Here is a 16,938-nt window from a genome sequence, read left to right as displayed (position 1 = left end):
CTGAGCACAATGTTGAGACCAGGAGAAGCGCGTCAACAAGGGGAGCTTCAAAAATAAAGTTTACTCAGCTTAGACTTTAGGAGGAAATGGCAATTTGAGTAGAGAGAGAGAGCGAGAGAGAGAGGAGCGAGAGACATGAGGGAGTGAGAGAGACAGAGAAGAAGAGAGATTTCTGGGGACAAGGTTGCCACTACCTTGCAGATGCCGTTAACACACATGTCTCGGCTCAAGCTGCCCTCGTAGCACTGGGTCCCGTCAATGACGGCGTCCAGCATCTTCTCTGAGAAGTACTCGTTCAGAGGGCGGCAGTGCAGCTCGCAGGGGTTCACTGGCAAACACAAACAGGTTAGGTGTCACCTTACTTTAGCGACAAGGTATCACTTTGCTTTAGGCCTGTATCTGGCATTAAGACAACCAAAGCTGTCCTAAGCATGACCATAACATGACCAAGCAGCATTATGTCATTTGTTACTGTATGTAATCAGTTGGGTAAGGGTTAGCTTGTCAGTTGGGTAACGGATAGCTTGTCAGTTGGGTAACGGATAGCTTGTCAGTTGGGTAACGGTTAGCTTGTCAGTTGGGTAACGGTTAGCTTGTCAGTTGGGTAACGGTTAGCTTGTCAGTTGGGTTTTATTTATTTTTATTTTTATTTTACCTTTATTTAACTAGGCAAGTCAGTTAAGAACAAATTCTTATTTTCAATGACGGCCTAGGAACAGTGGGTTAACTGCCTGTTCAGGGGCAGAACGACAGATTTGTACCTTGTCAGCTCGGGGATTTGAACTTGCAACCTTTCGGTTACTAGTCCAACGCTCTAACCACTAGGCTACCCTGCCGCCCCAGTTGGGTAACGGTTAGCTTGTCAGTTGGGTAACGGTTAGCTTGTCAGTTGGGTAACAGTTAGCTTGTCAGTTGGGTAACAGTTAGCTTGTCAGTTGGGTAACGGTTAGCTTGTCAGTTGGGTAACGGTTAGCTTGTCAGTTGGGTAACAGTTAGCGTTACAGCCTTATTCTATAATTGATCGTTTTTTCCCCTTATCAAGCTACACAGGTAATTCCACTGTACCTTTTTTTTTATTTGTTGGAGCCTTAAATCTCACAGATATAGGACAGGTACTTCAAAACTTTCTTTTGATTTCATTTTTGGGACAAATTCAATGTTATACACTGCCTTCGGAAAGTATTCAGACCCCTTGACTTTTCCACATTTTGTTACGTCACAGCCTTACTCTAAAATTGATTAAATAGTTGTTTCCTTCATCAATCTACACACAATACCCCATAATGACAAAGACAAAACTGTTTTTTACACATTTTTGCTAATTTACAACAACTAAAAACTTGTGACGTATTTATCGTTAATGTGATGACATGCTATTTATCGAATAATTAACTATGTTTATAATTACGTGATTAAATTAATCCTGTAACCATTAACTCAGTAACCTGGGGCACCACGGGAAAAGTTTGTTTAATGAGTTACTGTTTCCCGAAATCACTCAAAGATGATCAGAATATCGATTTCATAGCAGTCACTAACTCATTCATTTCCTCAGTCTCATTCTGAACGTCGCATAATTCATAAATCTGCACAAACCCGGGTCTCACTAAATCCTTCCATACCGCACAAATTGAGTTGATAACTTATTTACTAACAAGCTAAATGATAACATAAGATACACATACACAAACAGTCTTAATACAATGGCAACAGGTCCCTAGCAGACCAACACAATATGACACGTGTTACACAAGATGGAGATTTAAAGAAAAAGAGAGAGAGAAAGTGCACAAGATAAAAGCACACCTGGATACATTTGTAAACTATGCTTAGTTTAACCCTGACACCTTGCTCCGAACTGCCGCTCTTATGGGTCAGAATTATAATGCATGTATTTACGTGTTGAAGGTCTCCATTGGGTATCTCTTCGTGGGCCGAGTTCCGCTTAGTGGGATAGGTTTGGCCGACGCCCTGATCTTTCGATGGCCGCGTCTCCTTCGTTATCGGGTGTAAGTCTCTGATTGTCCACACGATGTCACAATGCCCTTTCTCTTGGTTGTCTGTTTCCTTGCACTCGTTCTGTGAGAGTGGTCTTCTTGGGAGGCTAATCAGCCATGTCGACGCTCCCAGCTTGGGTCGGAGGGCCGTGTAGACAACCGATGACTTGAAGAGAATAACCGGTTGGTCCTTCTTGAATTCACCTTCTTAGATACAGGACTCAATCGTAGCATTGATTGTTAAGAGGTTTCTTTGTCCTCTTCCTCGTGTTGTGTTTCGGGGTCACGACTCGTCGTAGACCTCGGGTTGCAGCGCGCAGTCAACTTAGTCAAGTATGTAAATTCTTAACTCACATGTTTTATACCCCAGGGTAGAAAGAGGCATCCCCGTCTTTATGACACGCTCTCTGGGTTCCTTGGGGCGTAGCTAGTTACAAGGCAAGGTATTAGAACTTAGTACGCTCTCGTTTAGACAACTAGAATTACAGTTCATCGTGACAAAAACATTCTCTTTGATATGGATATTTTCTACACAACGCACAGTATGTAAACATGCATTGTTATGAAAACTCTTAAAGTTAATGTTTATGACGTCCCAAAAATCGACATTCATTCTCATATTCCATCTATCATTGTTACCACCATTTTGGCTGATGAAATATAATGTCCCAAAGTCCATGTATTGCATGTTACAGTTCTGAGGTAGATTCTCCATGAGGCCCACACAGACATTCCAGTCCCAAACACTAAAGGAAAAAGGATTAGTCTGCTGCCTTAAGATTTACAATGGGCGTGAGGTATCATAAACCCCCCCCATCAATCCCTCTATACCTCCCCCCTCTGCGGGAGGCAGAGATATCTCTGTAGAACCGTGGTCCACTGTAACCTGATCCTCACAGGCCAGTCATGACAAAACTGAAATATTATGTTTACATAAGTATTCAGACCCTTTAGTCAGTACTATATTGAAGCACCTTGGCAGCGATTACAGCATCAAGTCTTCTTGGGTATGACGCTATAAGCTTGGCACACCTGTATTTGGGGAGTTTCTCCCATTCTTCTCTGCAGATCCTCTCAAGCTCTGTCAGGTTGGATGGGGGAACGTTGCTGCACAGCTATTTCCAGGTCTCTCCAGAGATGTTCGATCTGGTTCAAGACCGGGTTCTTGCTGGGCCACTCAAGGACATTCAGAGACTTGTCCCAAAGCCACTCATGCGTTGTCTTGGCTGTGTACTTAGGGTCGTTGTCCTGTTGGAAGGTGAACCTTCGCCCCAGTCTGAGGTCCTGAGCGTACTGGAGTAGGTTTTCATCAAGGATTTCTCTGTACTTTTCTCTGTTCATCTTTGCCTCGATTACAACTAGTCTCCCAGTTCTTGCCACTGAAAAACATCCCCACAGCATGATGCTGCCACCACCATGCTTCACCTTAGGGATGGTGCCAGGTTTCCTCCAGATGTGATGCTTGGCATTCAGGCCAAAGAGTTCAATATTGGTTTCATCAGACCAGAGAATGTTGTTTATCATGGTAAGAGTCTACGTGCCTTTTGGCAAACTCCAAGCGGGCTGTCATGTGTCTTTTACTGAGGAGTGGCTTCCGTCTGGCCACTCTACAATAAAGGCCTGATTGATGAAGTGCTGCAGATGGTTGTTCTCCTGGAAGGTTCTTCCATCTCCACAGAGGAACTCTGGAGCTCTGTCAGAGTGACCATCGGGTTGTTCGTCACCTCCCTGACCAAGGTCCTTCTCCCCCGATTGCTCAGTTTGGCCAGGCAGCCAGACTCTAGGAAGAGTCTTGGTGGTTCCAAACTTCTACCATTTAAGAATGATGGAGGCCACTGTGTTCTTAGGGGAACTTCAATGCTGCATAAATGTTTTGGTACCCTTCCCCAGACCTGTGCCTCAACATAATCGTGTCTTGGAGCTCTACGGACAATTCCTTCGACCTCATGGCTTGGTTTTTGCTCTGACATGCACTGTCAATTGTGGGACCTTATATAGACAGGTGTGTGTCTTTCCAAATCATGTACAATCAATTGAATTTACCACAGGTGGACTCCAATCAAGTTGTAGAAACATCTCAAGGATGATCAATGGAAACAGGATGCACCTGAGCTCAGTTTCCAGTCTCATAGCAAAGGCTCTGAATACTTATGTAAATAAGGTATCTGTTTTTTATTTGTAATAAATTAGCAAAAATTTCTATAAAACCTGTTTTCGCTTTGTATTGTGGTATTGTGTGTAGATTGTTGAGAAAAAAATCATATTTAATCAATTTTAGAATAAGGCTGTAATGTAACAAAATGTGGAAAAGTCAAGGGGTCTGAATACTTTCCGAAGGCCCTGTAGGGTTCAAGTATTACCCTTGTTTACATATTCCGTACTGTATTTAACACATCCACTGTCAGAGCAATACCACTCTGCAGATTATTGACACTGCACAGACCTGTGTAACCTTAACTCAGGCTTAACGTTATCGTCACCCCTACATTCATTTAGCTGGTTGGTGTCCCCTGTGTCTCAACATTCTTCAGGCTGATAACATAGTCAATTAGAAGCTGGGCTCACAAGGAGCTGCTGTGCGATACTGTATATAATGGTATAGAAGAGGTTCCAACGAGAACGTTTCTATTTCGATAAGGAATCATTGTTTTCCAACCTTGTCTATTCAGGGTAGTAAACTGAGAAATGTTAACGTATTACATTGCATACTTTACGGCGTTTTCTCTTTCTATACCTGATAAACACAGCACACACTGTACAGTTAAATATTACGAAGTGCTGTTGTAAAAGTATGCCTTATTACTTCAACCAAAACTTTTGGAGTTTGGCATGCCAAACAATAGTTGGTTTACACACTTTTCATAGTTCCAAGTGAATAGACGAAAAAATGATTTATACCAGAATGAGACACACTGTCTGTCTTGCTCCACAATATGTTTGTGCTCTACAATGGATCTCAAACCAACATTTCAGTCAATAGACAGAAATGTCATGGCTATAGTGGAATTTGGAACTCAAATTCAATTTCTTCACAATGGGGTTTGGAATGCAACAAATACGCAACTCACATCACCTGCTTTATTGACACTCCAAACTTGCATGAAATGGCTACAGGCCTTGCTCGGATGTCGAACAATGAATGGTTTTGAAAATAAATGATGAAGTGAGTGTATTTTCCTCTTGTTTGCACTGTCACTCTAAAGTTGACAAACCATACAGGCTAAAACTGAACATCTGGAAATGTATCTGTGTTATATGGTTACTTTGGGGTGTATGAGTTTATGTTACAGTATCTAGCTAGAACAACGCACACTCACCTCTGTTGTTGACCTGCACCCATTTGTAGAACTTGCCCTTGTAAAGCATGGTGTTAAAGTGACTGCACTGGATGAGTCTGAAGGAGGGCTGGTTGGGGGGGCAAGGGGTGCTGTTACAGATCTTGTAGCGCCTTCGCTCCCCCACGCAGTACTTCCCTCCGTACTTGGGACTGGAGGAGAGGAGAGAGTAGAGTGGAGTGTCATCCTGTTAGTGGACAAACAGGCATGTCTTTAAATGGATGATAACAGTATTTACAGGTGGCTGTAAGGCATGTGATAACGGGGGGGGGGGGGTTGGCTCAACACAGGTGACTCACATTGACATAGATATAGTATCTTTTACAAGCCTGGCCAAGAGACAGCATCTCAAATCAACCATAGAGGTACAGAACATAACACAGAATACTATATGTTGTCATGTTTCATCAAGAGCACCATGTGTCTATGTGATTGTAGGCCTTTAAATGAAACCTTTCGACCTGCAGCAAAAGGAACAAGGACACAGTGTTCTAATCACAGAGATCCTATTGAAGACGCACTCCAGCTATTTTTCTACCTTTTCATGTTGGAGAACAATAGTCCATGTATAAATACAGTAATGTACACACACTTCAGGGTACCAAAATATGTTTTGAGCAAAATAGTTATTATTTTTTGTTTTACACAACTGCAATTCAAGGAGTTGGTCTGATGGTGCCCTCTGATGTCATCGGCATCCTCCCTTGCTTGCGGAAACAATAGAGGACAAAATAGGAAAGGCCCACCCCCCCCACTTGTGCCATGTCATAAGGATACCTGGACCACCTATCCTTTTTCTTAAAAGGTCCAATGCAGCCATTTTTATCTCAATATTAAATCATTTCTGGGGAACAATTAAGTACCTTACTGTGATTGTTTTCAATTAAACTGGTCAAAAATAAACTAAAATAGCTTCTTAGCAAAGAGCTATTTCTCAAGCAATAATTTAGCTAGGAGTGTCTGGGAGAGGTCTGAGTGTGGAGGGGAAAACTGAAAAGGCCAGTGTCTGGGAAGGCAAAAACTCCATCCCACCAAAACAGGCTGAAAGTTCAGGCAGGCTTTTCAAACAGATCTTACACTAAAAGGGCATTATCATCATTTTCATCATTTCAAAGCATTATTCCAACTCAGTGTGGAATTACATATAAAATCACAGGCAAATCTAGTTTTTGATTGCACTGGGCCTTTAAGTAAATAAGGTGATAAAGGAGGTGAAAATGAGACTACAGTGCGAACTTAAATGAGAGATTATGTCATTCGATGGTTGGAATGTTCTTTTCTGAACATAATTTGCATTTCATGTTCATTGGTCATTGAAAATAAAGGGATTACATAAGTGATGATGCGGTTAAGTCCTTACCCAACACAACCAATGATAACTGCAATCAGTGACACTCCTCTTATGAATGCTAATACTTTTCAAGCGGTCCTCAAGTGAGTTCTCTCCTCCATTATACGGCATTGTAATGGAAATTGAACAATTTTTCTGTCCTGCTAAGCATTTAAAATGTAACAAGTACTTTTGGTTGTCAAGGAGAATGTATGGAGTAAAAAAGTACAATTTTCTTTAGGAATGTAGTGAAGTAAAAGTAAAAGTAGTCAAAAATATAAATAGTAAAGTAAGGTACAGATACTCCCAAAAACTTTTCCAGTAGTACTTTCAAGTATTTTTACTTAAATACTTTACACCACTGCCCAATGCCAGTCCTCCAGTAGCCAAAACAGCACAGTACTGCCTTTTCTACCACTTCTCTCTCTTCCGTGTCGGGAAACTATGAACTCCTAACACAATCCTATTGGATTCCATCAATCAAAATGTCCGCCAGTGCTACTCTTTGCCTCGTCTCTGGTGGTTCCCGTTGAGTACAGAACAGGTGGCAGTTCAGCCTGACTGGGGCCTAAATGTTCTTAGGTACACATTTGATCATAAACTGGGCGTACGTGAAAATCGATGCCAGCGTTTTGATTTATAAACGATGAACTTCATTTTATTTTGCATGTAGTGTAAATAAAAATAAACATGCTTACATGTGATTTATACAACATAATGAATACAGACGTTTCGTAACTTGAGTAGTGAACATACGCAGACCATTTGTATTAAAGCTAAATACATTTTATAAACGAGGCCCCTGATGGCTCATATACTGAACACGGTGTCTTTGTCTAACACAGTGAGCCAGGACGCCTCTGATGGCTCATATACTGAACACGGTGTCTTTGTCCAACACAGTGAGCCAGGAGGCCCTGATGGCTCATATACTGAACACGGTGTCTTTGTCTAACACAGTGAGCCAGGAGGCCCTGATGGCTCATATACTGAACACGGTGTCTTTGTCTAACACAGTGAGCCAGGACGCCTCTGATGGCTCATATACTGTCTTTGTCTAGAGCCAGGAGCCTGGAGACTGGAACAGATCCAGGAGGGCAGAACAGAGATCCTCAAAAAGGACGATATTCCAACAAATAAGAAAGATAAAAGTGGGAAAATATAAAATAAAAATTATATTGAGCACTAGACGGTTTATTTCAAAACGCAAGGACACTCTCTTTGTGTAAGCACTGGCTCTGAGCGTCAATGCCATGCACAAAAGAGGCAAGTCAGAATAGGCCTACGCCTCCAAGCAGAGCAACACAAACACGGCAACAAGACAGTAAATAAGGTACCTCAGAAATACGTTTTTGGGGATGGATGACACTGAACACACCTATTTGAAAACAACTCCACTCAATATCCAACAACAGTATTGATTATAATGAGAATGAATGAGAAGAGTATTCAGTTCCTAACATATTAGCCAAGTAGGGCTTTAGTAGGGTGGTGACACTCTGTGTTCAATAAGTGACATGGTTCACAGAAATGTTTCATATGGATTAACTGTGTTCTGTTAACTAAGATGGTCATGGTCTGATGGAGCATGGTCTGCATGTATAGTCCACTGGAATATCTGATACGTACAGTACATCGGTCTTGGCTCACGTCCAAACAAACCGATGTCCACAGACTGATTGATATTTTGTGCTTTTAAACGTGCAGGCCTTCTTCTACCACTGTTTGTTAACAGTATTCTGTGGTCACTGCCCTAAAAACAGCCCTCTTATCTTTGGTTTTGGGTACGTTAACACAGAATTAAAATACTCAGAGGTAGATACATTTGCAAGTACCCAACAACTATTTACAAATAGTAATGTTAAAGCCTCATAGTGGGTGAAAACAGAGATTAAAGAGTAACTTTAAGGGTTTTTAAGTCCCTGTTTAGTACTGATAAGTCAACAGCATATTGACATACTATATACTAACAGTAAGAAGTGCCCCTCCTGGGAGAGCCCCTTGGTGTTCTGCTTTAAAAATACATCTGAAAGCAGATAATAACACAAGATAGTGTTCCTGCCGGTTTACACACCACGGAATATTGCTTTGAATTTAAATGTGCGTTCTACTAATTCTAATTCTCCGGTGCAGGTGCGCAGACTAGTCCATTAGGACTTACACTGGGTTGACGCAGTCCCTCTGGGCGTTCTGAACTCCGGCCCCACAGGTTCTGGAACAGGCAGACCACTCGCTCCATGGAGCCCAGCCTCCTTTGATGCTCTCAGGCTGGTGTCCCACCGCCACACACTCCCCGTCAAAGCACCACTGACAATCACACATTTCAATACTTCATTTGGATGCTCAGTGAAGCATTGTGATTTATAATCTTCTAAGTCTTCATTAACTAACTCATCATTTCCTTATGTTTGGGGGTACAAAAAGTGCACGATTACAAACATACTACCAAAAACAGCAACAATGGGCTAGCAATTCTAAAATGTATAGTTTCTTTTTTACCTAACTCCTCAAGTCATCCTGGTAATGAGGAGGAAAATCAAGAGAATAAAATACACTCACCTAGTCCTCACCCCACCTGGTCCCAGGAAGTGTCTACAATCACCTAGTCCTCACCCCACCTGGTCCCAGGAAGTGTCTACAATCACCTAGTCCTCACCCCACCTGGTCCCAGGAAGTGTCTACAATCACCTAGTCCTCACCCCACCTGGTCCCAGGAAGTGTCTACAATCACCTAGTCCTCACCCCACCTGGTCCCAGGAAGTGTCTACAATCACCTAGTCCTCACCCCACCTGGTCCCAGGAAGTGTCTACAATCACCTAGTCCTCACCCCACCTGGTCCCAGGAAGTGTCTACAATCACCTAGTCCTCACCCCACCTGGTCCCAGGAAGTGTCTACAATCACCTAGTCCTCACCCCACCTGGTCCCAGGAAGTGTCTACAATCACCTAGTCCTCACCCCACCTGGTCCCAGGAAGTGTCTACAATCACCTAGTCCTCACCCCACCTGGTCCCAGGAAGTATCTACAATCACCTAGTCTTCACCCCACCTGGTCCCAGGAAGTGTCTACAATCACCTAGTCCCCACCCCACCTGGTCCCAGGAAGTATCTACAATCACCTAGTCCCCACCCCACCTGGTCCCAGGAAGTGTCTACAATCACCTAGTCCTCACCCCACCTGGTCCCAGGAAGTGTCTACAATCACCTAGTCCTCACCCCACCTGGTCCCAGGAAGTATCTACAATCACCTAGTCCTCACCCCACCTGGTCCCAGGAAGTGTCTACAATCACCTAGTCCTCACCCCACCTGGTCCCAGGAAGTGTCTACAATCACCTAGTCCTCACCCCACCTGGTCCCAGGAAGTGTCTACAATCACCTAGTCCCCACCCCACCTGGTCCCAGGAAGTGTCTACAATCACCTAGTCCTCACCCCACCTGGTCCCAGGAAGTGTCTACAATCACCTAGTCCCCACCCCACCTGGTCCCAGGAAGTGTCTACAATCACCTAGTCCTCACCCCACCTGGTCCCAGGAAGTGTCTACAATCACCTAGTCCTCACCCCACCTGGTCCCAGGAAGTATCTACAATCACCTAGTCCTCACCCCACCTGGTCCCAGGAAGTGTCTACAATCACCTAGTCCCCACCCCACCTGGTCCCAGGAAGTGTCTACAATCACCTAGTCCTCACCCCACCTGGTCCCAGGAATTGTCTACAATCACCTAGTCCTCACCACACCTGGTCCCAGGAAGTCTACACTCACCTTGCCCTGCCACACCTTGGCGGTAGGTAGCCTTGTGGTTAGCGCGTTGGACCAGTAACCGAAAGGTTGCAAGATCAAATCCCCGAGCTGACAAGGTAAACATCTGTCGTTCTGCCACTGAACAAGGCAGGTAACCCACTGTTCCTAGGCCGTCATTGAAAATAAGAATTTGTTCTTCACTGACTTGCCTAGTTAAATAAAGGTAAAATAAATAAACACCTAGTCCCAGGAAGTGTCTACTCACCTTGCCCTGCCACACCTGGTCCCAGGAAGTGTCTACAATCACCTTGCCCTGCCACACCTGCTCCCAGGAAGTCTATACTCACCTTATTCTCACCACACCTGCTCCCAGGAAGTCTATACTCACCTTATCCTCACCACACCTGCTCCCAGGAAGTCTACACTCACATTGTCCTCACCACACCTGGTCTCAGGATTAGTCTACAATCACCCAGGTCCTCACTCATCACACCTGGTCCCTGGAAGTCTATACTCACCTTGTCCTGCCACACCTGGTCCCAGGAAGTGTCTACAATCACCTTGCCCTGCCACACCTGGTCCCAGGATGTGTCTACAATCACCTAGTACTCACCACACCTGGTCCCAGGAAGTATCTACAATCATCTTATCCTCACCACACCTGCTCCCAGGAAGTCTACACTCACCTTGTCCTCACCACACCTGGTCCCGTCGACCGCACCATCCAGCTTTGAGTGACAAGTTGTCCCCACAGTGCACCACAACGTACTGCAGACGTTCTACAGGGAAGGGACAAAGAGTTGTAGTTACTTCCTGCCCAAATCAACTCAATTATGCCTCCAACATGATGAATTAAACATAAAAACATCCCTGGGAACAGTTGCTAAGGGCTTGAGAGCCAGCTGTCTTCTGAGGCAGGGCCCCAGTACAGAGATATGGCTGATATCATTTCATGAAGACAGATCTAAATAATGTGTGGTTGACATGATATGTTCTGGCACTCCAGGCTGTTCTGGCACTCCAGGCTGGCTCAAACAATGAATAAAGTATTTGAGAGATTTCATATACTATTATACTACTTTAATCCAGTTCTGGTACTGTATATAGTATTGTGAAACCAATTGTGAAAATGTAGTGAACTGTGACTAATGGTCTTATTTTATAGTTAATGTAGACATGTTGCGGCGATGTGTGTATAAAGATGAGGTATTAAGCAAGAGGCACACGTCTGCCATATCCAAAAACATTACTCTGGTTATTTCCCGAGAGGTTTAGCTCAGGAAAGGATTTGTAACAGCAAACATTACCGGGTTTAAAACACGACAGAGACATACAGCGAGGATTAATATGGTATGTTCCAAGAAAACCATTACAGAATCAAATGATATGTACTGTAGCCATCTGTGAAGTAATGCTCTCTGGCATTAAGGATGTCATTTCTCTCTACACTATCTGGGGATGTTACTTCACGCATCAATGTTGAGCCCCACAGTCACAGGAGGGCATATTTCAAAAGAACCTTACATGCTGTTGTAACCGGTGTGAAATGGCTAGCTAGTTAGCAGTGCGAGCTAGTAGTGTTTCAATTGGTGGCGTCACTCGCTCTGAGACACTGAAGTGGTTGTTTCCCTTGATCTGCAAGAGCCACGGCTTTTGTGGAGTGCTAGGTAACGATGCTTCATGGGTAGTGATGTGCAGTTCGCAAAATGATTTGTTATTTTTAAATGACACTATTTTTAACTGACTCGAGAGTCAAGAGTTGTTTTTTCCTGAGTGACTCGTTCATTCTAATTGTTCGTTTGACCTGCTGGACGTAATGAATTCTATACAGCAGGATCAATAAGCGCTCCTCCAGTGACTCCAGTGGAGATGTGCTCCGGGCCAACAACCGTCCGTCTTATATGCACGCAGCCAAATTAGATCATGCTGTAGGCAGCATAGTGAAGAAAAATACATGTTTACAACTGATCATTGATTGCATGGTGTAAGAATGAATGCAATTAATTGATTATTGAATGTTTGATGGATACAGTTTTGTAGAAAAAAAACGTACACAGCCTCTGCTCAACAAACTCAAACTGGAGAACGAATCGCTTGGGGGTGCTGCTGTTCGCAAAAAACGATATTGTGCTCATCACCCTTAGCCTTCGATCACACCGGCAGCGTTATTGCGCAAAATACTTCGCAGCATCATCTGGATATGTATGCAACAAAAGTTCAACATCCACCTTCTGCTACTATTTCTGTCAAGCCGTCTACGCATACAGTTTGACACATACGTTCTATAAATCCAACATATGTAGCACACAGAACACACTGCAACTGCCTCTGCAACGCAATGCTGCAAGGCAAACGCAGCGTTTCCTTGGAAACGAATGTAATTCTGGTGAACCAACATGTAATGACGCTGTCAGTCTGATTGAAAAGTCATGGCAGTAAAAGCAATGCATCCGCCAATAGTCGTTACGCAATCCATTCCAGTTGCAGCCACAACTAGACAATAGTGTGGAAATGCAGCCCGCAATTCTGGACCTCCCTCCAGCATCACAATGGGTGCTTCAGAATGCTCCCCTCCTCGAGCACGACATCTACATGCTTGTGTGACACTTTTGAATGTGGGTCAAAGGGGAAATACATCACTATTCATGGGTGATTGTTGATGATGTGTGCAGAGGGTCCCTGGTTTCAGCCCAGGTAGGGTCAAGGAGAGGGACAGAAGCAATACGAGTACACTGTCACTCAGAATAAAAAAGAACAAAAAGTGTATCGTAAACATGGTATTATTTAAAAGCAGACTTAGTGTGCTGTGTGTTGGTTACCTTCAGTACTACTGTATGTGTGTCAAAAGGCCACCATTTTTGGAGGTATTACAGTATCCAGCAAAAGAGTGTAGTTAGCAGTTGGTAATTTAGTTAGCTAGCTAACCACAACTTTAACTAGGTAACCATCTTGGCCAACCATCTTGTGCAATTAAACTATTTATTTATTTACAGTGGTATTGCGTTGGTCTTTGCTAGAAAAACTAAATCTGCCTCCAAAACTGTCTCCAATTTTGTTAACATTTTGCTGTTTACAACTACATTACATGCTTTATCCTAATTTTAAAACATACTCGTAAAACCACCGAGCCCCCTACACCACCCACCGAGCCCCCTACACCACCCACCGAGCCCCCTACACCACCCACGAGCCCCCTACATCACCTACCAAGCCCCCTACATCACCTACCAAGCCCCCTACGTCACCCACCGAACCCCCTACACCACCCACCGAGCCCCCTCCGCCACCCACCGAGCCCCCTACACCACCCACCGAGCCCCCTACATCACCTACCAAGCCCCCTACGTCACCCACCGAACCACCTACACCACCCACCGAGCCCCCTCCGTCACCCACTGAGCCCCCAACGTCACCCACCGAGCCCCCTACACCACCCACCGAGCCCCCTACATCACCTACCAAGCCCCCTACGTCACCCACCGAACCCCCTACACCACCCACTGAGCCCCCTACACCACCCACCGAACCCCCTATACCACCCACCAAGCCCCCAACGTCACCCACCGAGCCCCCTACATCACCCACCGAACCCCCTACACCACCCACCAAGCCCCCAACGTCACCCACCGAGCCCCCTACACCACCCACCGAGCCCCCTACATCACCCACCGAACCCCCTATACCACCCACCAAGCCCCCAACGTCACCCACCGAGCCCCCTACACCACCCACCGAGCACCCTACATCACCCACCGAACCCCCTACACCACCCACCAAGCCCCCTACATCACCCACCGAGCCCCCTACATCACCCACCGAGCCCCCAACGTTACCCACCGAACCCCCTACACCACCCACCAAGCCCCCTACATCACCCACCGAACCCCCTACACCACCCACCAAGCCCCCTACATCACCCACCGAGCCCCCTACATCACCCACCGAGCCCCCTACATCACCCACCGAGCCCCCTACATCACCCACCGAGCCCCCTACATAATCTTTGCTGATACACAAGCCAAGTCTTAACCTTTGCACTGGCAAAATGGTACCGAGTTCACTGCTCAGCATTTTATCCCGCCGTAAAGATTTCTTATCATGAGGAAGATTGCTTGTGTCTCAGCTCTGAGGGGTTGTCCGGAGGTGCGTCCGATTCTATTAGGGAGCACTCTTAAAGATTGACCCTATGTCAGAATCAGTGACTCTGGTCTGGCGTCCTGGTGCTGCGATAAGAATGAGCTGGTGGCATGGGACGACACGTTGGGAAGCTACTACAAGCCTCTCTGGAGAGAGACATGGTCTGCTCCCTCACACAACACCAAGGAGAGAGGGGGGCGACTGGGACTTCACCATCTACTCCATTGCTGAATGTGGAGACTTGAGATAAGAGTTCCAAAAGGTCGATTTCAGGGTTTATCGGACTGGTGCTGGGAGATTGGGACGATGGAGATAGACTTGTGTGTATTTTTTGGGGGACACTGACATTTTGTTTGTGAAGAGGCAGAATGGTCAGCGGTGTCTGATTCTGACGTTAGCTTTGACCTTCTTGAAGCTGTTCGGCTTTAGAACGCGCTGGAGGACAATGAACAAACATCTATCGAACTGTGAGAGAGCTGATGCCCTTCTTTTTCAATTACTCGACAAAAATCGCAGACAGGTTGGCTGGTCGAGTCGGTCATACTCGGAAGACTGTTGTGGTTATCAAAATGCAGATAAAACTAGACGTGAACAGAAAAATAATGTCAGCCCTGCGTGCTGTGCTTGTGCCTTTGTGTGTAAGCCTCTGTGGGGATGATATGATGAACGTGTCAGTAGCTAGGTCTCCATACAATTATTGACAAATTTGAATTTAAATATTCTAACATCTGCAGAAAAACAATATGCTCATTTTCCCCATGAGATGTGTTTCCACCATATTAACTTGTTGATTTGTTGCGCGATGACATAGTGCACATAAATATAACTTAGGCGGTTAAATTCCCATGTACCGAATACAAGAAATACAAGTTGAATGGGTTTCCATCACATTTGACACTCTACTGTGTGTTTCGTTATATTGCGAGGGTGCCCACTCTGGTTTTGGTACATGTGCTCTAGCCAACAGCTCACACATACAGAGCGGGTAGAGCCTGCATGATGACATTATAGAGCCTGCATGATGACATTATAGAGCCTGCATGATGACATTATAGAGCCTGCATGATGACATTATAGAGCCTGCATGATGACATTATAGAGCCTGCATGATGACATTATAGAGCCTGCATGATGACATTATAGAGCCTGCATGATGACATTATAGAGCCTGTATGATGACATTATAGAGCCTGCATGATGACATTATAGAGCCTGCATGATGACATTATTATGGACAAAAGAGCAAGATTGACGCTTGGCTGCTGCTTATTTTTATTTATCGATCATTATGTCACCAGAATAAGACCCTGGATATTTATTGGAAAGGAGCATCAAGCTCATCACCGTGCACTTTCACCACCCTGGGAAGTTCATCATAACTTAATTCATCTGTAGCCTAATAAACTGCATGCTTTCCTGAGTCATAGTGGGAGGACCACACAACATATCGCGTGACTCTAAGTTTACTTCGATATGATGGTTATGTAAATAACCGCCATTTCTAGCATAATTCATTTTACAGACACAAAAAGATCCCACCTTGTCTAAGGTATTTGCTTTGTCAGCATTTGCAAAGTTTACCCGCAAATTAGCCGTTTCCATCAGACAACATGTACTTTACTCGCATTAAAAAGGTAAGATGGAAACCTGGTTAGTGTTTCACAAGGGAAAGGGGTTATTGCTATGCAAATTTCTTACAGTCTTCGGGCCCAACCATGTGTGTGTGTGTGCGCGCATATATTAATGAGCATTTGAAATATTAATGCTGTCACGTTCTGACCTTAATTTTGTTGTTATGTCTTTGTTTTAGTTTGGTCAGGGCGTGAGTTGGGTGGGTAGTCTATGTTCCTTTTTCTATGTTATTCTGTTTCTTTGTGTTTGGCCTAATATGGTTCTCAATCAGAGGCAGGTGTCAGTCGTTGTCTCTGATTGGGAGCCATATTTAGGTAGCCTGTTTGTCATTATGTGTTGTGGGTGATTGTTCCTGTGTCTGTGTCTAACCATACGGGACTGTTTCGTTTTCGTTCGTTCACTTTGTTGTTTTTGTTTCAGTGTTCTATTTCTTTATTAAAATATGGACACTTACCACACTGCGCATTGGTCCTCCGATCCTTCCTACTACTCCTCCTCACAAGAGGAGGAAGACGAGCGTTACAAATGCTGCTATCAAAAGTGATTTATAGTTTCTATATTTGACGGTCATCATGTACTTTACTACATCATACAGCTAGTCCATGTTACATTTAATAATGATACCTTGGTTCTTTATTTGGGCATTCCTTATTAAATCTCCATACAACTACAATTCATCCCTTCATTTCATCTAATATTTTCATCCCTCCATCAGCCAATTAGTGAATGTTAAACATGCATCCTCGTTGTATATGAAACGCTTACTA

At 44.5% G+C, this 16,938-nt stretch overlaps 1 protein-coding gene across 2 annotated transcripts in view; it reads right to left on the bottom strand.

Moving 5' to 3' along the window:
• Positions 1–16,938, bottom strand: part of LOC139575608 (A disintegrin and metalloproteinase with thrombospondin motifs 7) — a 126,994-nt gene that overhangs the window by 48,396 nt on the left and 61,660 nt on the right. For both annotated transcript variants that reach the window (XM_071400747.1, XM_071400748.1), the window contains 4 exons: positions 11,089–11,181; positions 8,824–8,969; positions 5,315–5,484; positions 195–328 (listed from right to left, as the gene is read on the bottom strand). In XM_071400747.1, the coding sequence (XP_071256848.1) occupies positions 195–328; positions 5,315–5,484; positions 8,824–8,969; positions 11,089–11,181 (543 nt within the window). The remainder of the gene's footprint in view (positions 1–194; positions 329–5,314; positions 5,485–8,823; positions 8,970–11,088; positions 11,182–16,938) is intronic.

The sequence above is a fragment of the Salvelinus alpinus genome, chromosome 5, assembly GCF_045679555.1.
Source record: "Salvelinus alpinus chromosome 5, SLU_Salpinus.1, whole genome shotgun sequence".
In the NCBI taxonomy this organism is placed as follows: Eukaryota; Metazoa; Chordata; class Actinopteri; order Salmoniformes; family Salmonidae; genus Salvelinus; species Salvelinus alpinus.
The sequence above is the reverse complement of the archived record's forward strand: the minus strand, read 5'-3'. Positions and strand labels throughout refer to the sequence as shown.